At 36.0% G+C, this 22,801-nt stretch overlaps 1 protein-coding gene across 3 annotated transcripts in view; it reads right to left on the reverse strand.

Moving 5' to 3' along the window:
• Positions 1 to 22,801, reverse strand: part of CACNA2D3 (calcium voltage-gated channel auxiliary subunit alpha2delta 3) — a 476,420-nt gene that overhangs the window by 223,293 nt on the left and 230,326 nt on the right. For all 3 annotated transcript variants that reach the window (XR_696027.2, XM_068907198.1, XM_068907199.1), the window contains exon 11: positions 19,442 to 19,555. Coding sequence is in view for 2 of the 3 variants with exons in the window: in XM_068907198.1 (XP_068763299.1) it covers positions 19,442 to 19,555 (114 nt within the window). In the remaining variant the exon portion in view is untranslated. The remainder of the gene's footprint in view (positions 1 to 19,441; positions 19,556 to 22,801) is intronic.

The raw sequence follows: 22,801 nt of genomic DNA on the forward strand, positions 1-22,801 counted from the left end.
GTCACTCGGTGGCACTGCGAGGAATATTAGACATTTTGAATGCTGCAATGACTTTTCTTAGGATGCCATTTTTGCAGGGGAGCAATACCGCTGAAAATGAAGGAAAGGGGCATGAAATAAGTCAAAAACATAGAAGCAAATTAGTAAATAGCTGCAGCTCTGAACTCCCTCCAAGAGAAGAAAAAAATATTTTCCGTTCTATTGTTTAATGCAGTGTAAAAACCCTACTGTAAACTAAGCCAGGAGAAAGTGCTTCATCTGACAAAAAGGAAGAAATTAGAAAGAACAGTGGCATTAAGCAGGTAAAAAATAAGAAGGGAAGAAATAAGATTTAAAATGGAGCTACTATGTGACAGCTTGTTAAATGCAGAGCTGGGGAAGTCCAGAATGAGGGCAGATCTCTGCTAAGGGCCCTGGGAAAAAGTCTGAGGATACTAGCTGTGTATCTAACTTTTATGCTACAAGGAATTTATTAACAAATGAATAGTATTACAACAAAGTCAGACCTAAGAACTGAGGCTTTTACAACAAGTGGAAAGATCACCTGCTCACATACCACCAAAGGCAGGACAGCAGGCTTGATGAGCTCACTGGCCAACCTGAGACGACATAGTCTGTATTTCTACCATGTTCCTAAAGCACTTCCACACCAGAGTGAACATGTTTAGCTATTTGTTTACAACTAGTATACAGCATCTTTTGCCAGTTTTTGCTCTTTTGAGCAAAAGTAAGTTCGCAGAAATTCTTTTTTTTCAAATTACTCTAAAAAACAGACCGTAATAATACTATTTTAATGGTTGATTGAGATGATTAAATCAATTTCTCTGTAATAACTAACCAGTAGTCCTCCAGATAATCTGCAGAAATCAGTTAGGGTAGCTTGCAATGCAAGAGCGCACAGACTTGGTGGAAGGGTGGGGAGGACCTTGGCAGCACAGCTAATAAATGTAATTATAATGATAAAGGCTCATAAATGGCTTCATTCTACACTGTCACTCACAGCACAACCTGCTATCGCTCACTCCTGCTGCACACAATGACCTTTGTCATGCTTGAGAAAACAGCTTCCCACTGTGATTTGACTCTTGCTGAGTGGCCAGATGGGGCAGTTTTGCTTCATTATTTGTGCCTGTGAAGTGGAAATGCCAACAGAAAGATTCATTACTGTCAAGATCATCTCTGCAAAGCTTCTCTGATTTATTAGGGCACAAACTGCTGTACTGGCTGTAATGAGACATAAATGTTCTGTAAGGCCTATGAACTCAAGAAGGAAATGCACTGCCATCAGGAGGCTATGGGCCTAATTTATTAGCAGCTTGTGCCAGTACAGCCACAGGAAGTCAGACTAGCAGCATGCACTGCAGCAGTTGCAGGAAAAAATGTAACAGATCAGCCACTGGCATGTTTACATGGCAGCATCCTCTCTCATTTTTCTGAAATGTGTACAGTGCAGACAGGTGAAATGCAATAGAATTGCTAAATACATTAAAACATTAATGTCTTTCAAATTCCTCTTGCTTAATGTCAAGATTATGACCCAGACTGATAAATCACAGGATAAGAAAAATTATATCTCAGGGTGATATTTATTACCCAACTTTAGAATATTCTAGATCTTTTATGCTTACATTTTATTAGTCAGTCATGTCTCTTCACATCACAGGTCTTGCCTACTGTTGTAATTAAACGATTAAAGTGCTCTTTAAATATCACAACCAGTTATGATGATGAACAAGTGTTAACAGTAATAACACCTTTTTTTATGTCGGCCATGAAGGGCGTGCATTGTATTAGTAGAATATGCCAGTGACTTTATTTACATTACAACTATGTTAAAAAGCACTTCAGCAACATAGGAATAGTTTAATACTACATTGACAAAGGGCTTCTAGTGTGGCCAAAAAGATGCTAGCAAGGCTGCACTAGCAATGGTACAATTTTGCTAGCACTTACCACAGCCTTGGTTTGGTAGCATGCAAAATGGTTCAGAGGCTCTAGAGGAGGCGGCACTGCAGCTGCTGGAGGTACCTTCTCTGGCATTGTTACTGAATGACCTTATGCATAAGCTGCTGGATAACTACTGCAAAGGGCATGCCCCTTCTCTTGGCGAGTAAGTGCTGCAGGTCACAGACACTGCGCAAGTGACAAGATCACAGACGCCGTGCTCCAGCGCAAGGTCTCCCCCAGCACTAGGGGAAGCGGTGCCGTCCCTTACAGCCCTCAGAGGCCAATGCTTCTGTCACTCTCAGGCTCCTCAGAAAAAAACATGAAAATTTGCACAGCACAGTTTAAAACTGAATCCAAATCTGCAACCAAGCATAGCCAAGTCTCTTCTGCACTTCCAGAAAGAATACAACAAACTATGCTCACATTCAACCAACGCAGTTTAGGATAAATATAATCTTGAGGTACTGAAACACCTAGCATTAAATTTACACATCTAAACATCAATTGCATAAAATTCCATAAAGAAACCACATTACATTATTTTTAAAGTATTTCACCTCTTCTGAAGTTCTCAGAGATGAATGCTCACAGTATAGATTTAAAAAAATCTCATTTCAAAATGTTGCTTCACAGAACTTTTCATAAGAAGGTATGCATTGAAAACAACTTCCCAAATGGAACGATGAAATATATCACAATCTGAACAAGTCATGCACATAGATTAAGCCCGCGCAACACTTTTTACTCTGAAAGTATCAGCAAAATTAATCAAGCAAATTAAAAGTAAGAAGATCTGCTTATGACGACATGGTAACCTTGCCTATGCCTTTAATTTAATAATCCTGTCTCACTCAGAGGGCAAGAACAATTTGTACTGGCGCAGCTCCTGTGAGCAGCTCTGGGTCTTGTAGATAACTGTAGTGCTGTTAGCACTTGATTAAATATTAATGTGGGAACGAAGGCCAGGTTCTTTTGCCACTCAACAACCCATTAATAAGTCACTCTGGAGAAAGGAGGAAAAGGCAGCTCAAAGGCACGTGTTTTGTTGAGCCACTTTCATTTGGGAAGTCTAACCCCATATGCTAGGAGAAAACGAACTGGTTCATTAGTAGTGCTTTTAACATACTTATATGCCTGCTTTACATTACTATTCCCTTATGTCTATTAAATGTCCTGATATTTAAAAAGCTGTGAGCGGGACGCTAACTAAATCAGATCTTTACTCATCTATTTCTCACTATATGATGGAAAGCTGTCTAGAGTGTTTTCTGCACGTCTGTAAGTTATTTTAAAGTTCACTATCTGTTTAAAACTCTATCCTATAAAAAGTGATTTTAATTAGATATAAAAAAAATACAGAACACAGTAATAGAATGCTGAAATAGTTACTACATTTCCTTCTAACTGTGGATTTTCTATTTAGTGATTTAATAGAGAATACGCCTCTTGAAAATACTTTTCACCGATACACTGTACCGTACATGTTTCTTGGATGGATAATTTGGCAGCTGTTCAGTGCAACTATGACAAAATTACCAATTTGCCTTGTAAGTAAAAATAAATGCTTTAAGAGCGGAAAATAATCTTAATCATGCCTTTTCTCAACCAGTCAAAATGAAAATTGAAGTCATCCTCGTAGTTTTCAGCTCAGAATAGCCCTCTGAGGTTCAGCCCTGTTTTAGAGTCATGGCTTCCCAGAGGGCACTCTACTGAGCGTTTAGCTTCAGAGACAGCAAAGCTTTCCAGTGCTCCTTGTTGAAGAGAAGGAACACAATTGCCATAAAACTCCTATACAATCTATACTCAATCAGTATCCTTCCCAGGATGTTTTAGACTACTGTGTACGTATGTAATTAGAGAAGGAACAGTTCCTGTACCAATCCTGTGCAGAACTTATACAAGAAGGGCGAATAATATTAGGATTGTATAAAGGCAGTGAAAGGTCTTAACTTCAACAGGACATGAAGCCCATCTGCCACCCTCCTCCTCCTGCCTCCACGTAAATACTGCTTAAGCGGCAGCAAGGCCATATTGCCACCTTCAGCCACTAACATTTATCAGAGAACCCCTCTCATAAATAAAAAAATTTTTAAATGCATGAGAGATGGGAACACTACCATCCCTAAGAGGCTGAGTTCTACTTTTTTTTTTTCCCCTCAGCAAAAGGAGCAACAGGGAGCTTTTCTCAAGTAGCCATGCATACAATAAAAATGTGACCACTGGAGCAAGGCACTTGCCTGCTGTAGTCCTCTCCTTTTCCTCAGAGACATGGCTGGTGTAAGTCATGCAGAGATCCTGTCCATCCCTACTGAGCAGCTAGTCCTACAGTTAATACTCTGTATCTATGGAAGTGAGTATCTGGCACTGAAGCACCTCTGGGAGCTGCTCTGGTGCAGAGAGGCGTAACGCTTAACAGAGTTCCCTCACGGAATCGAGGCGCTTGATGGAGGAATTTGCTGTTTTAAGAAAGAAATTGGCTAATTCCCTTAAAGGTTCAAGAAGTGTCACCTGAGAAGGTTTCCCTGGCTGGCTAGCACAGATTAATGTGCCTCACCTCCCCACTCTGGAGAAGGGACACAATTCTGAGCAAACTTTCTGAAGGCTGTGGAGGGGGGAAGAAAGACATTGCCCACATCTTTGCTTCTGTGTGACCAAAAATGGACTAACCTCAGTTTAGTCATGTCTGCTATTATGGGAAAAGTATTGTGAGGATTTTATTGTGAACCAAATTAAGACTTTGAAAATAATTTTTATTAATTCCTATTACTACTGCAAACAGAGCACAGTCAATCTAAGACTTTGTTCTGAGTTCCACCTTTGAATACAACCACGTGTTGTATATACTATCGTGACATCCATAGGGAAAAACACCGATTACATTGATCTAATGGCTTATAAGATGTCACTCTTGCTGCACACAAATGTAGAGCCAAGTGCATTTTTCTGGCTGACATTGCACAAACATGACGTACCACAAAAGCATCCTCAGATGTTTGGCTCATCTCTAGTTTCCATACACAACCTTTTAAGGAGAATTTAGGTCAGCCTAAATAAAACAATTTGTTTCAAAATGGGGTGCCATATGTCAAAACGTACTTAGCCAGCCAGTATCATTCTTAGCCAAAAATTCAGTTTTATCAGATATGGTGCTAAAATCTCTGTAGTCACAAATTTCTCACGCTGTTTGTGTACACATGTGAATGTTTTGCACAGATTTGGTTTTGGTTGTTTAAACGAATCAAAATATTAAAAATGTACTATCATAGTGCACTATGATACTATCATATTATAATCATACTAATGATTTTAACAATGATATCAGTAAATTATACTGTTAAGTTTTCATTAACAGTGCTTATGGACTAAGTTCTACCATCCGTTTTAATGCTAAATGGTCTCATTTGCTATATAGATATTGTGGGTACTACTCATCATGAAATCCTTGATAACTTAGGAACATAGTACCAGGATAGAAGATAACTCTCATTTTGATAGGATTGCATGGAATAGCACCCAAGAATGCACCATAAACCACCTTTAGTTAAGAAGATGAAAACTGATTTCATAAGGCGTCTAGCAAGCCCCTTTGTCTTGGCAATTACTCTTCTTGCATAGGAGACAAGAGAGAAGGAAACTCCTAATGGTCTCTTAAGTGGAGCTATTTCTACAGTAATTCTCTTCTGGCAGGGAGTAACATGACAGCATTGTTATACTTTTGGTCAAATCTCAGGCAGGGTGTGCTCCCCACATCCCAGACTTCCAGGGTCAGTGCTGGTGACAGCACAGATTTTCTGCTAAAATAAGATAAATCCAGCTATTGGATACTGCATGTCCCCAACACAGACCCTGCAGAAGCAGAAGCATTGCTTGTTAGCTGTGCTAAAAGCCTGAACTCCTCTGAAGGTAGCTATGGTTCGCATTAAAGCCTTGAAGAGAGATGTCAGATCATCATTAATCCCTACCTGCCACACCATGACATGGTGCTGTCACTATCTATGTTCCCAGCACTGCATAACACAAAAGAACGCAAGCAGTGCCAACACTGTAGCTGAGGGATGAGAGGCGGGGGGAAGAGGGGAAAATACTCTCAAAAAAACCACTCATTTATTTCTGAAGGATGGGCTGATTTTGCCTCTCCGTTACAATGTAAACTAGAGGATCAGATTCAAATTCTAGGTAAGAAAACAACGGGATCCAACACTATCCACAGCCCCCAGCCAGGCTCTATCGTCCCCACTCAAATTCACTAGCAGTACAACTGCAAGAATGCTGTACTGATAGAGTTCCCAAAAATCGGTGACTGATGAGGGACCCTGTTTCAACTGCAAGTGACAAGAAATGGAAGGACAGAAAGATAATATAACCAAAGCCACTTCTGCACACAGGATGAAATTCATCTTTTGTGAATTTCTGTGCCTATAAAACCTGATAGCATGTATATTTGAGGAAAACTAAACCCAAAGTGTGGTGTAAACTTAGCCCAAGGCAAATGTTTACAGTTTTCATCCATCTCTATCACAGATGTTTCAGCAGGCACTATTTAGACAAAATTCTCATTTTATGGAAAATTCAGCTATTTATTTTTTTGCAGTGAGAGCAAAACTAATAGATATATACTCAGTTAATTTCATTTTTGGAGATGGAAATTAATAGAGTAGATGAACGGCCTAGGGATTTTTTCCTTTCATTTGTGAAGGGAACTGAGGATGACTGCACACCTACTGCAGAGTAACTTGCAAAATAGTCATTTTCTGGCTGGTCAAATACATTTGTTATAATGCAAAATCTGGGGAAGCTAAGCACCTCAGAATGGGCAGACTGGGAATTTTGAATAAGCAACATGCCATAACCTATAACCTATCATTATACGATGAGTACTTCACGTTTCAGAGAGTCTAAGCGACAACGTCAGGGCAGGTCAGCTGCAGCCCTGAATTTTATAATCAGTTCGTCAGAAACTGCATCTAATAGCAACATCAGTCCACAGCTTGGAAACGCTCTTCTTCCAGGCTTGGGTAATAGGTAATTCGCTGCATACTAGCTCTCTGTAGCCAGCCTTCCATGCAAACCCACAGGAGACTTTTTTCTTCCCTGTAGGGAAGATATCCCTGTTGGACAAGCTGATGATTCCCTTTCAATCCCTATTTCACTTTCTTTCTCCTACTTCCTTCCCTCTCCCATTCTTTCTCTCTCCCCCTATATTTTGGGCTTTATTTTTTTTTTTAATTTTTGGAAGGTCTACTAAGTAGATGTATCTAGAGAATGACAGGAATCAACTTTTAGACGGTCTTCTGTAATTTACAATATGTTGTGTATGCCTATTCCTTTTTCACATGAGTTTGCTCTGTTATTCTAGGAAAACAGCAAAATCTACAAGAACAGGAGGCAGAGGTTCTTGAACTGAAAATCTGCTCACATCCTTCTACATGACATACTGAATCTTTCAGCTTATTTTTGAAAATGTGTAACTGGTTCGTAGCAGTTAAAGATTTAGACTGAGCCACAGTGACTGAAAGATAAATAATGAATTGAAAGAAGAGTATTATTCTATCTTTTGTTTGTACACTCAGTACTTAAGAAACACTTTTCATGGTTCTACTAACATCTTATGTTATTAAACCCGTTAAACACCACAGAAACACACCATAACTGATGCTACTTTTGCCATTATTCAAAAAGGAAATATTCTCCTTCGTCAGAGACTGAAAACCAGAACTACGATATAGAAAATTCTGAGAACTGCTGTATTCCACAATAGCCATCAAATTTTGTTCTTAGCGAGAGGAACGCCATGAAAGTGCCTAGCAGATATGGCTCTTGTCTCCATTCACGTACACCTCCAAATTTTCCTTTAGCCTTCCCAGCAACAGAGATAAGTCATCTTTCTGAGGGTGTTTGTGGCCGTATCATACAAGGATAACCAGTAGTTATTTATTTTTAAAACAGGTGAAGCAAAGATAAAAACGTAACCAGAAGGTGCTAAATATATTCTCAGATCCTACTGAAGCATGAGAGATATCAAAATTTACTGTACAATTTGCAAGAGATGCACAGTTCTCCAAAGAGACAAACCCTAAGTGGTTTTTGTCTTGAATTGTTTAGAAAAGCCAGAAATAAAAAGCAGAAAATCTTACTCTGGGTCCAGTAGACTCTGAATTCTCTCTCTATATATTTATACACACAAGCGCACACGCACACATACACACACACACGCATATATCTATATATATTTGCAAATATCTATATATATTTGCAAACACATACAAAACGATTGGGTTAAAGAAACGTTTCTGAGATCTATTTCTCAAAAAAGCCCCATTCAATTGTTATGAGCTACCAAAACAACATAGAAGAATGAAAGTTCAGGCAAATAGTAAATGTTTCTAAATTCCTTTTTGTTAGCTCTATAGGTGACCCTATTTTATGAACCTCAAAATAAAGCATTTTGAAGCTTGTGTTTGAAGTCAGTATTTATAGCTGCTTCTATTTTCTCAATGGCATGCTGAACAGCAGCCACTGCGATATACGCTTTACTACTGCAATACATTTTAAAACCTCTTCAATAAGAAGTCCTGGCTGATTCAAAATACAACTTTTTTTTCCAAGATATGAATGTCTAATGACATAAGATGGTGGGATAGAACTGCCGTATTCCAGGGCATCCAACAATGCACTAAACTTAACTTTTAAATTAAAATCCAGGAAAAAGGTTTCAACAGCTTTTAAGGGAAAACCTCTGTAACCAAGCTTAAATCTTAACAGAAGTCAATGCACAAGTGTTATCCCATAGAAACAGAATGTATTTATTCAGAAGTGCAAATCTCTGTCAGTTTTGCACAGACCCATTCACGGTAAGGATAGCAGAGAGGATTATGAGATGACTGTATTTGGAACATTGTAGAGAAGAACAGGGTTTTTGTTTTTAATCAGTTTTGCAGCAGATGTCTGCACATGGGAATGGGACACAAAAGTTAGGTTTACAGAGACCATCACATCTTTCAGAAGTGTAAGACCACAGGTAATGCTGCTATGCCAGTTTAGACAGAATAGATATAAATAGAGTGAGATAAACAAACAGTGCACTCTAAATGGGTATTTTATAAAATACAAAACACTAATGTAGTTAAAGATTCAACCACCGGGAAGGAATCAGCAGACCCACAACAGAGTTCTAAGGAGGGGAGTGTTTGGATAACTTCTTTAGTTCTTAATTCAGTAAAGCACTTTAATGTATGTCTGAATCCATTGCTTTGGTTAGCAGGGCTGTAATAATTCACATATGTAAGTGCTTTGCTGAAATGAATACTAAATGACACATATATGATCCACTGCATGTAATGAATCTTCACTACAGTCTTGATATATGTGCATGTATTGCAGGATTGTTCTATAGCCAGACACCACAAAGTATAACAGAGGTACTCTGGGAAAATGGTATATATGAGTAATAATTTTATATATAAACAATGTCTGTTACACTTCCAAACCAGCAGAATTTGGCCTCTAAGAGCAAAATGAGCAAGAAATACCATTTACTGTATGTAATGGGATGCCAGCAAGAGAATACTATACCAAACATTTAACTTCCTCCCTTTCTAACATTCCTCTTCCAAACATCTCCTGAGATTTGATATTTAAACATGCAATTTACCAACCTTCTCAGCTCAATGTAAATATCCAACAGAAGTTAACTTAAAGCCTCAGTATGCAACAAAACAGCACACTATGGCTGACTTTAATTCAGTTAGAGTTATAGAAAATAAAAGTATATGAGGATGTCATTAAAGGAAAAATGATCCAAGAACGAACTAAGAAAGGACCATACAAACTAGGCAGAAATACACTTTGGCCCGGATGAAAATGTCTGAAAATGGAAAAAAACATTTCTTTGGGTGGGTCTGTATTTTTCCAGGATACTTACCAATTACTTACAGACAACTGGAATTGCCATAACTCATCAGACCAGCAATGCATCTGACCCACTGGTTAGGAAAAGGTACAATAAATCACTTCTGCTATTTAAGCCTCACCTAGTTACATCGCACTGTCTCCTCCACTTGTATTAACACATATGACTGTGGAGGTTCTCGTTAATCATAAAAATGTCTTGAATCCTATTAATGCCTGTCCACAATATAACGTAGTGTTTGACTCTAGGCTAATTAAGCATTCTATTAAAAACTAGAAAATTGAAATTGTATTACAATATATTCTAAAGGCTATTAAAAGGAGGCCACAAACATCAGAAGGACAATTTTTGAACACCTACTCCGAACTATGAGTGAAGGTTTCACTCTTCCCTGTCTGTACAATGAGTGAATGAGCAAAAGTTTTCAGTTATTATCTTGTACTCTACTGAACAGAAAGTACAGCTATAAGGCAAGTGAGCTTGTAGATCCACTCTGTCCTTCATATTTTAGGCTGTAGATGGGAAACAGAGATGACTGAGCATAACTCTAGCTTTGTCTCTCTCATTAACGTATTTTTCACCTTGCTTTGGGCAGCACACAATCATAACCTAACCTTCAAAATAGATTTTGAAAATTTCAACGACTTCCAGAAGCCAAATTTCAAAATAAGTAATTAATGAAGACATTCAATCCAACATCATATTCAATTTCGCCCTGTTTGTACTTTTTATTTATTAATCCAAATGAATTGCTTGAAATACTGTGGCACATTGTGTCAAACACAATGGACTAAACAGGTCTCATATACAACTATAATCACTTTTTTGCTGGGTTACTCACTATTAACAATATACATTCTTAATATTTTACAGAGACTTGATAAGTTACTCATCTGAATCAGAAGAGGTCTAGCTGAGCCTCCAACATCTCGGTTCAGCTTGTCTTCTCAGAATTCATAAATTATAAAGAGAAGTAAGTAAAAACAAACATACTATGAACTGCATCCTGGCTTTTGGAATAATTGCAGCACTGTTCAGCTTAAACCACAATAACTAAAATACAGTTTTTATCATGTTGAAGAACTTCAAGAAATAAATGATTTCACTATTTTCCTTAAGTGGATGATATAATTCTTCACAAAAGCCACTACCTTAAGGATAGACACAGTCCACAGGATGAAATGGGCATATTTGTGCAATTACGATACCTACTCTAACTGTCTTGCTTCCAGCATAATTACTCCACCAAAGGGGGGGGGGGGGAGGGGAAGGCCTTACAATACTTCAAATGTCAGGTCACGTCTTATTATATTCATTTTGTGGATTAGTATACAGAATCCTTAAGATATCAGGTTCTTATTATGAGATTTACTTACAATACTTTGGTTTCTCTTGTTAATAATGCCTTTCAGTCACACAATTCAGTGATACGGAGTTTATGCCAGATGCAACTAGCGACGACTTGTAGTCATCTAGGCACGTCTTACGTACACATATTATATCTTAAATTTTGAAACTCTTTCTTAACGTCTCCAAAATACATTACATAAAAATGAACTGCTTTTGCTAGTAAAGAGTATATGATTTTTATGTGCTTGATATTCATGAGTTCCTGAAAAATACTTGGGACAATCTATTTCAGATTGCAGTTTATTCTCCATTTTGACTGCTCATTGTTTATTAGCTATTCTGTATGACTCATAGATAATTTACATTTGTATCTACTCCCGATTACATGATAAACTTTAACAGGGTAATGGCACTTTGGATATACATTTAAATTATGTATAAACGATCATCCCAACTAAAATTCCTGAAACATTCAGAAAGCATTAGCCACTATATGCTTCTAGCCAACCGTTTAACTCTGTATATGAGAGGCAATAATCCTTCCTCTGGCAATCCACATATACCCCGAGGATAAGATTCAATTACCCTTATCTTTATAACAAAAAATCTCCTTACTTTTTGGGTTTAAGTATTGCAGAAAAACTTTATTCACAGCAAATTAAACCAAGATTGGCCTAAAAAAGAATTCTTAACTTCGAGTTTCATATTAGAGAATGCAAGTGGAAACAGATACCTGCCTCTTTCTCTTTTTTCTTTAACTAAAAGGGCAAAGCAGTAATGTGGGAAAAACTTTTTTTTTTTTAATTCTTCCAAAAATTGCAGATGAGGCAGGAAGCTAGAACTCAACCACTTCTGCAAGGAGTAGTTTCTCTTTATCACGAATCAAGGAGAACTCTTTTTTGATCTCCTACCCAAACGTTCATCACACTGCAGGGGAGCTTAAAAACATAGCTAATTAACATAAGTTATGTCATAGCTTGAAAGACCTATGAAATGCCTGGACCACCTTCTTCTTTTGTTCTTGAAGCATAACCAGTAATCAAGCACACAGTTTGTATATCAGTTATAACATTCTCCTTTAAAGTATATGAGTCTTTAAAAAAAAAAAAAAGAAAAAAGAAAAAAAGAAAATCAATTTAATAACATCCAGAAAACAATGTAGTCAAGGCATTCAGTTTACTATTCCATGTTGCCAGCATCAGTAGGTTCCTAAACCACAGAGACTTGGTTAAAAATCTGCAGAACGCTTTGTAACCTTGTGGATAGCAGAGAGGAAGACACAGGTGACTTGTCACCAATGTGATGCCACAACGCAGCTACCCATTTTCCTGTAGCTTGCTATCCCAGCATCCAGTTGATTTCAGGTTTGCCTTTAGGATTATTGTTAGATAAAGTAAATGAAAATGCATCGTTTTCATCCTCCTTCATTAAAGGAGGGTAAGGAAAGAGTACTTTCCCTTTCTATTGCAGAATCTAAATGTTTGTGGAGTTTTACATATACCCAAAAATCAGACTCATATTTCATATATAGCAGTTGAGGCCAATAGATCATTGGTGTGGTTTTTTTTTTTTTTAAACTCAGTAAACGGATTTTCAGTAAAAATTAAAAAATATACTGCATTTTAAAATTAAATATTTATTTCACAGATCTCTACTATTATAAATTAGTGTATTGAAATAAATATCTTCAGTGACCAAGTCACCAGTGTCAGTGGTACTGCCCAAGTATCTTATTTAAGAAAAGATAATACTGTATATAATTAAACGTACTGTAAGCACTGATCCTGTAAAAGTATGCATTAAAGTGCCACATAGCTGAAGAGTCCCCATGTGATTATTGTCCCCTAAAATAGAATACAGTAAGGAAATTAATTTAAATCCAGCAAATTTGAAGGTAGTAATCTCTAGATTACTTGATAATTTTTAGCACTGTATATAGGCCCAGAGAGTTCTACACTATGACATTTTTCACATAAAGCAGCTGAAAAAAATCAGCTTAAAATGCCCTTAGTTTCCTAATTTCTAAATAACAATTCTATTTAGCTTATTTGTAATTTCAACAGTTCTGTTTGGACATATTTCAGGCAGCATTAGTTGATTTCTGCACACGGTCATTTAGAGATAGAAATACAGTTTCTAGTGCAGCATTCTTTACATTCACCCTCCTAAAAGGATTCTTAGCACAGACAGAAACAGTCCTAAATCTCTGCCTCGTTACACTTGTTCATAAGCAGAACGAAGAAGACAGAGAAAAAGTATTTCTCTCCTATGCAAAATGAACTCTCCCCAGAGCCCACAGAATAATAGGAGGCAGGCAGATGAAGGTCCAATGCCTGTGTCACACGCCTAGTAAGTTAGGGGCTGCAGAATAAGAGTAATGAATGCGATAGCTGAATGCTAGGGTACTTTTAACTCTGCTCAGGAGGACAAAATTTCTAAAGTGCAAAAGTGCATCCATCGCTTCCCTTTTATCACCAGACAAAAAACTCAGGGGAGAGAATTCTAGCCTGACTGGTTGGTTTCTAGAAAACGGGGAATTTTTAGGTGGGATTTTGGTTTATTTCTCACTTCATTAAGTAGTGAGAGATTATTGCTTCTGTTTTTGCATATATCAAGCATATCATACAGTGAATTCCATATTGTTATGATTTCAGATTATTATTCAGATTATTATGAAAGCAAAGGGTTTTCAGAATTAAGGGACAACCCAAGAGAGATTACTTCAAGCCATTTAATGTTTCCTATTCTAGATGTTGCATGTGGTACAACTTCACCAAGTGAAAAGTTCTGAGACAGAGAACAGAACATCCATTTCTGGATGTTGCAGGCCACAACAGTACACAAAAATGAGATCTTCCTCTGCCACTTGTGAATACTGCATTAACGCATACGAAAAAAGGATACTAGAAAACTGTATCCAAATTGAAATTTCACAAAAATATTTGCTTATATACTTTAATTACGTTCCTACTGTCCCTTAAACTCAATGGCATTTTAAACTCTTCCCTGAATCATTGTCTTGGAAGAAATGCTTTTGAGGTGCTCCAAAGCAACGGGGAGATAGGCTTTACAGAAGTCTAGAATTTGCTAGTAGGATAAATACAGTGGGGAAAAGAAAAAGAGAAAAAGACACATTGCAAAATATCCAGGCACTTAATCATTTTAACCAGTGGAGAAAATGGATCATGAGGCTTCATGAAGCTGCTGCCAAGTCACTAATGTTTTAAAGAGTTTCTCAACCATTTATATTACATGATTTACTAGAATTTTTTCCCCTTCAGTGTCACAACTTACTGAGAACAATCTTGCTAAATCTAAAATATCAAAAAATGTTAAACATTCTTTAAGTAGTTATCTTCTGTTCCAAGTTTATTAATTTTCAATTACTAACTAAAATGGTTTTCAACAGAAAGCATGACGGGTTGGTGAGTTCTGATAATATCCCTGATCTCATTGTAATTTGGTTATTAGATGCGCTATAACATTTTAGCAGCATTTACTAGGTTAAACTTCTTGGAATTTTCCATGAATGACTTCCTGGAATCTTCCAAGGGAGAGAAAGTAGGATTGTGTTACTTCAGACGACACAATTAGCGGTACTACTTACTTCTTTGGAGCAAACCTGAAACGATATCTTTTTCTATTTTTTCCCCCAAACAGCCGCCTCTTTTCATGCTTTTAAATTGGAATAAGGTACATAGTGAAATATGCAAGGGCAGTATCTACATGCCAGATATGTCATAAATGAAATGCAAGAACTTGAAAATACTGAATAAAAGTTTCATGAGTGAGAAAAATTATGTACATGGCATAAAACTAATGTATAATGTGTGATAGTCTAGCTGTTTAAAGTGAAAAAATCCATGTAAAGACTAACAAAAAAAGTAAATAGACTTTAACAACTTAGTGCCTCAGTCATACAAATAAAACATGGTGTGTTATAAAAATAGCATTACTACATTTACATTTTAAGGAGGAGAAAATATTGAAAGAAATTGGTGAAGTGACTTTTTTGGTTAGGAAGACCTCCTCTTTCAAAGGAACAGTCCAGAAGGTAATTTTGACTAGCCTCTCCATGGTCACAATTCTCTAGCTCTTACAGAAAAATAGTCCAATGTCCCAAAATAAAAAAATGCCTTCATTTCAGCAATGTTTGTGATTTAATAGGAGCCACAGAGTTCTTTTTCAAAATTTAATGCAGCAAAAATTGTATTTAATACATTATCAGAAAGTAGCAGCTCTTCTGCCAGTTGCCAAGCAGAATAGGATATGTAATAAAGTGTTTTGATCCCTAATTACACATATCTTCCTAAAAAAAAAAAAAAATACCTTTTGCAAATATATAGAAAAATAGGAAGAAAATACGATTTTTTTTATTTATATGATGAAAAGATGTTTTCACTCTCTTCATCTTTAGAGATTGTCACTGACAAACTGGCAAAGTCTTCACAGTTATATGAAGATTTCTGTCAACTGTGTTTATAAAATTTATTCCTTTCTACAAGTGACAAGATGTTTCTGCTGCAATTAATTATGGCATTTTTAACATTATGTAACACATAAAAAATATAACTAATATAGGTACTTGGCTGACATGGTAGTTAAGATAGGCACAAACTTAACTTTTTGGAATTAGAGCTATTACTCTGTCCATTACCATCCACGACAGTATCAAAGTGACAAGAAAAACATAAATGATAAGAAAGATAACAAGATGACTAGAGAACAAAAAAAAGCTAGAAAGAAAAACTGCTACTCAGTTCAAAGATGTGATTTACAAAAATTAAGGTGGCTTTTGAAAGAGTATAGTACAGAGACGGCATACTGCAAATGCCAAGGATCTTGAGTGCACTGCATGCATAATTTTTAGGCACATTGGCATTGCAACATTCACTTATGTAGGACACTGAATTTTCAAAAATTATTCCTTTCTAAAACAGAACAAAACCAAGAAAAAAAACATTGAAAGTTCTACACATTACTGCACTCACAGAAATATTTTACATTTTTCAAACAAAAAAAATATTTTACAGATTTCAGGCTGAACAAAAAACAAACTGATTTGAATTTTTTCTCCACTTTATATTTTCCTAACATAACATTTACAAAACTGTATAATTCAGTTAATATTGTGTAAGACTTGGGCAGAATATTGCGTATTAAGTAAAAGCTACTTCTCCAACACTCTATCCTCGTCTACAGTGCTCTTGCTAGAGAAGATAGGATTCTTCCTGCTCCTCCTTGGCAGAAGAAAGTGTCCCCAAAAGGAAATCTGTCCGCTGCTCATTGCAACAGCTGTACTATGTAGTGTTATTTCAGATATAGCCATTCCCTTGCATATGGAATACACAGCACATGGGTTTATGAAAATAATCAGCTGAGCACTTCAGAAAATTCTTTCCTTATTAATTTCATATGATAGAGAGAGTTTCCCTCTGCTCTCCTCCCCTTCTTAAGAGAGGAACTAAATTTATGGTTTAAGAAAATGCAGGACCTCAGAGGGGAAGGCAAATCCTTCTGAGCAACTCTGTAGATCTCCTTAGAAGTCAATGTTTCCTATATATAGGAAAAAGTTATCATGAATCCCTTGAAGACTTACAACTTACATCAGATAATATCCAAGTGACTATGAGAGGAAAGATTGGCCGCAAAATGTGATTTTTAACAATTTTCTTTTTTACACTTAAGCTTCACTTCCAATAGAACAAAATGGGTTATTTTTGCATTAAAAAGAATCAATGCTCATCTACAAAGTTAATCAATCATACCAAAACTGGAAAAGAGATAAAATAAGTAGGAGAGGGAAATGCCGCAAATACTGAGTCAAATTCCAAAAATAATTTAGATTCAGTCATATTCCTCATATCTGCCACTTAATTTGTTTAAATTCTTTAGTTTATTTAAAAGCTTACTGAAGTTGAGATATTCCTTGAATAAAAACTCTTCATACTTCATCTGATCAAGGAAATGTTGTACCATTACAAGATTTAATCGACTAAACAATAAAGAACAACTGTTGAATCATATACCTTAACACTTTACAGACCATTCACATAGGGAGAAAAGTACATGCTAACATCTAGGAATCACTCAGAAAAGGAAAAAAACAAGTGTTTGCTATGTTTTATAAACATTTGTAGTTTGAAGAAGCTTCAATTACAATAATTAATTTCACAAAAATGGTAATAGTCATTTTGTTTATCTCAGACATTAGGAGAAAACTGTGAACACAAAAGACAGATCAAAGAAGGATTTAAGAGATATGTTGAGACTATATTAGCATCAGGCATTTATATGAGCACAGCTAGCTGATACAAGACATACTAAAGAATTGCACTCATATACTTAAGAACTAAAAACATAACATATGACCTATCTAATAAAAAACAGATTACATTTTGAATATTTAAACAGCTGGAAAAGAAGCTACAGCACAAGTACGATCTTGTTTCCAGAAATATTTGGTAAGCAATTTCAATTGACAAATACATTTTATCAAGCCCTAAATTTCCTGTCTAATTTGTCAACAGAAAAATCAATACAAAACTTTTCCCCTGAAGAGCTACTTATTATTGTTTACCCATCTTCATTAATAAACACAGAATAAGAAAGGTAGGAAATATTTTTACATAAATAACAACAAATAACCTCACTGAAAAGCACTGAAGAAGACTAGGGAGATAAAATCATAGGTCAAGTATTCTCCTCTTTGTCTGACTTGTACATAGCTTATCATCACATCTCAGGGAGATACTTCTGCATGTCACAAAGCAGAAACAAATAGTTCTGTTATATCTCAGAAACACTGGCATTGCCAGCTAAGATGTGACCCAATCAGGTTTAATAAATACCAAAACTGACAACTGTTGACATCCAGTGGAATATCCTTCATAATATCTATGTCTACATCTTAATGCATCAATTAAGAAATACTGACTTCTTCATTCCTTCCACTATAAAAGACTATCATCAATTCACATGAAAAGTATCACAGATCTCCTCAAAATATGCAAACACCGATGCACCCTTGCATTCTTTTAAAGATGAAAGACTTGCCAGTGTGTTGTGGTAAAAGCACAAGAATGAACTTTCTTCTTTTAGAAAGTGAAGTTATAGAAGTCAAAGCAAGAAGGAGTGAGCAAGGTGTCCGAAGAGAAAAATAGATCTTCAGATTGCAGTTACAGTCATTATTCTACATTCTCTGAATAAAAAGCTCTTAACCAGTAGAAAGTGGAATAGATGTGTGTCTTTTTTACTACAGGTAATGACAGTAATTGACATAAAATTTTCAGAAGATCAGTAAAAAGTCACCAATTTCCTATCTTTTCTTGCTTGCTGATTGCTAATAGATAATGTTTAGTTCAAGTAAACAAGAAAAGTGAGCACAGAAAACAAATGTGACTTTATAAATGAAAGAAACATCACTAAAAATACAAGGCAAAACTATTATGTTTTTCCACAGAATACTGAAACCCCACACTGCACACTCATATTAATCATTTATTTGCTCAAATGGCACTTAGAGCAGTGATGTTATTGCTTCTACAGGTACATAACATGGCACAATACAAATGACAAAAGCTTCCTAAACAACCCAAATTTGTTTTAGAGGAATAGAAGACAAAAGAAAGTGTAGAAGGAAATGATACCGTTTCAAACAGGAAATCTATCATTAAAATACAACAAGGAATTGTTGCACTAGCACATAACATCCTTGTGTTAAGTAATAAGGTAGCTCTGGACAAATTTCTTCATATAGATTGGCACAACCAAATTCATTTTTAATAAATGCTTACCAATTGCCAATTCTATCCCTCATTTTGCAAAATGAGAAGAAATAAACAACAATACCTACGTCCACTCCTTCTGTAGTCATAGTAAACCCTCTTTAGTTGTAAAAAGCTCTGAATTATTAATGAACATTTTGAGAGAAAGCAAAGGAAAACTTTGCATGTTTAATAACGTCTCACTGGGGAAACATTATATAATGGTCAAGAACGTACCCTGGAGGGAAAGATTTCCTTAATATCTTATTATCCTAAAAAGTTCATTACTACAGTAAAAGGCCATATCTACCCTCAAGCAATACCACAAAAGCATCATTTTTGTCATTAGAGAAACATCCAGTTAGCCAAAATATTTTTAAATCATTAGGAAGACTTTTCATTAGGTATACACTTTATAATGGATGAGAAGCTTTGGGTTTTCCATCATATAAAGGAATAATGTACTTACTTTTCTCTCTGGCCAATTATACTTTGCAAATATTGTATCATATGTGTCCACAGCTCCATCAGTAATCAGCATTATGGCTTGGCTGCAAATACTTCCTTGTCCTGTGTGATTGAACTGTGAAAGGAAACGTTCATTTAAATACAACACACTCCTGTTAGATGAAGATAGACAGGATCCTATTAGATAGACATGAATCTTACAGAATCTCTACCAAACAGGGAAGCAGGAGACAGTCTCCACTTGAAAACATTTTATTATAGTTACTTTGCACCTACTGAGTTGTAACGTGGATTGTCTAACAGCATATATCTACATTCTATCAACTTGAAAAATGAGATGAAATATTTAAATATAGCAGTTTCCCAAATCAAAAGTACATGTAAAGAATGTACAGAATCCATACTTTCCTCATTTTGGATAAATAGTATGTATTGAGGCAAATACACATGGTTTGCTATGTTTTAAAATATAATTTTAAAAGGACAGAAGAAGAAATGAACCACTGACAATTTTTTTGCAAAGTACAGAAGGTACAGCACTGATATCGATTCAATGGAGGATTACAGTCTATGTTGTTCTTCATAAAATGTTTACCTGGGAGAACCAAGTTAATATTTATACATCTTCAGATTCTTCTGTTACTCCAAATGAGTACCTATTAAGTAATCCAAGCTGCTGAACAGCAGTACCACAGCGCAGGTATTTAGACAGTAATCAACATATCCATTGGAGTACTGAAAGAAAGTTCCGTCGCTGCACAGAGAGATGTGATTTTCTCATGGTGAAAGAGTAAGCCAATTGCACTGAGCCATAAACTAATCTATGATCTTTTGATTCTGGAATTGGTGCCTTAGATTTAAATCCATCTTGCTCCATCTGCTCTAATTCCACAATAAGCTCTTGTTCGTAATACTTCCTATATTCAGAAAACACAGGTGAACTATCTTCTAGCAACAACGTGAAAAGTTGGCAAATTATCTGATTTTTAATTAGTCTGTACAAAACCTTTAAAAAAAATTCTGTGAAAAGACTAATAACCTGGGATTTGAGCACAAAAGTATATTCCTTTTGGGGGGGGGGGGGGTGGCTAATGCTTGAACAGATTCTAATGGCTGAACAATCTGCTTTTGCTCTCTTCTCATGTAATTTTCAGGTACATTAGCAAGTCTGAGGTCAGATAAGTCTTCATCCTATCACCCTTCTCCTCATAACAAGCAAGCCAAAGCAATCATTTTCTGATTATCTTGTCCAACCTCACCAGCCTATCTGTACTGAACAGTGTCCAAAGAAATGGTGATCCCATTCGAGAAAAAAGTATTTAAATTTAAAGCTGAATTACCTTTCAGGGTCTCTGACTGCCTCTGGATTGTTTTAGCTAAATTTATTGGCAGTATTCTAGTTTCATTCAGGCCAGTAACTGCTATGACTTTAAAGCTTCTTCAGTCTAGTTGCCCTCAGTTATTCTTCACTGTTTTTCCCATAACGCTAAAACAGTTCTTAACAGCTAAAATCTCATCTTTATAGATAGGTCAACAGTAGGAAAGAGTGGATGGTGGGTTTCAGCTCTGTCCTCTTTTCTTCTGCCTTCATTTCTACATCTGTGTAATCTCATCCACAAATATCATCCAGTGATCATCTACATCATCTGCAGCTCTCCTTTAGATCAGTTTCCTTTTGAACCTCAGCTAATGTACACTGGCTTCAGGAATATGTTACTTGTAGGGAAACTAAGGTAGATTTACAGTGAATTAGCTATATTCTGGTCGCTACCTTTGTGAAAACTTTTACCTGTAATAACTGCAAGGCAGTCTACCCTTAAACAAAAATTCTTTAGTCATGTCATTTTTTCCATTATTACCCAGACTCTGATTAAGATGGGATTCCTTCATTAGTATGATCCTAGATCCAACATTTCCTCAAAGATAAAGTTACTTTGTCAAGGGGTATGTTCTTCATATGGACAACGCATTTTGAAAGAGGCAAGGTATATTAAAAAAGGCAATTAAGAGAGCTGGAATGCCTTCATATATTTATTTTAAAATATTACTCTGTATGCACGTGTTATTCTACATGGTTACCCGTTGTTTGAATATTTTGAAGAATGTGATTAAATTCAAATGCTTTGATGAGCAATATCTTCTCATACTTGTCTAGAACTTTATTTTTATTGAACAGCAAGAGTGATAAAAGTGTTTTCCATAATAATAACAATGACAAGGGCCTTATGATGAACTACAATTAACTCAGTGATTCATCAGTTAGCAGTGAAAATTTCAATGCATCCTGACATTTAGAGCATTTGGTTGTGATTAACAGTCTTTGAAATGTCATAGAATTTTATTTAATTGGCTATGGGTTTTTTTTTTTTTAAAGGTAATCACTGCAAAGATCGCATTTGTTGCCAAAGAAGATAATTGCAGTTGTCACATGATATAGTAGGTGCCTAACTACCGTACCAAGCACTTCTATATTCTTACAGCAGCTAATGAACACTGCATAAATCAATGGTTAGAAAGAACTTGGAAGTGGGTTTTATATGTGCTTTTCAATGAATTTAGTATCAGCATCTTTAGGTCTTAACAATCTAGGCAAATCCTGAAACTGAAATGCAGGTAATTGCAAGACAAAATTAACTGAGTTTAATTACTGCAACCCCTGAACCATTCTTAAAACCCAACCAGAATCTCAATAGACTATTTGTGAGAGAAAGTCTTTTTTTTTTTCCCCTCCCTTTTTTGAATTGTATGTGAGACATCCTTAGCTAACCTGCAATTCACAAGAATAGATTTATAACACCTAAAGGTCACATACTGTAGATGAAGTAGAAAACACAGCAGTATTTTTTAGAGAGAGATGAAGCAGCCTTTTTTCTGGACTGGACTGCTTAAAAGCAGTTTTCAGTGACTTTGTCAATATGCCTGTCTGTAACAGAAAAGGTTTTACACTGCGAATTCCTGAAGTATATACGCAAAAATGCTTGAAGCAATTATATTCCCTTTTATAGTATAAATATAGTCACTACTCCAGCTTGAGCAGAGCTGAACATACATGTAAGCGTGATCCTTCATAACCTTACAAATCAAAGTCTCCTTCACCATAGGTATAATTCAGTATATAGGATGCAAGTTCCCTTTATTCTCACAGTTATCTATCTCTCTAATGACATTTTTTACCATATTCATCATTATAACATCAGTTGCCTCACAGATTTAAAAAAAAAAAAAAAACAGCTCTTAGGTTGTCTTGATCACTGGCTGCAATATTTTTTCACTTTAAACAAATTTGGAGGGCTAGTCTAGGACATGTTTTACGCTGAGGCTGGTTGATATTTACTGTTGTGTATCTGGTTTCTAAGACTCT

The sequence above is a fragment of the Struthio camelus genome, chromosome 14 (genome assembly GCF_040807025.1).
Source record: "Struthio camelus isolate bStrCam1 chromosome 14, bStrCam1.hap1, whole genome shotgun sequence".
NCBI lineage: Eukaryota > Metazoa > Chordata > Aves > Struthioniformes > Struthionidae > Struthio > Struthio camelus.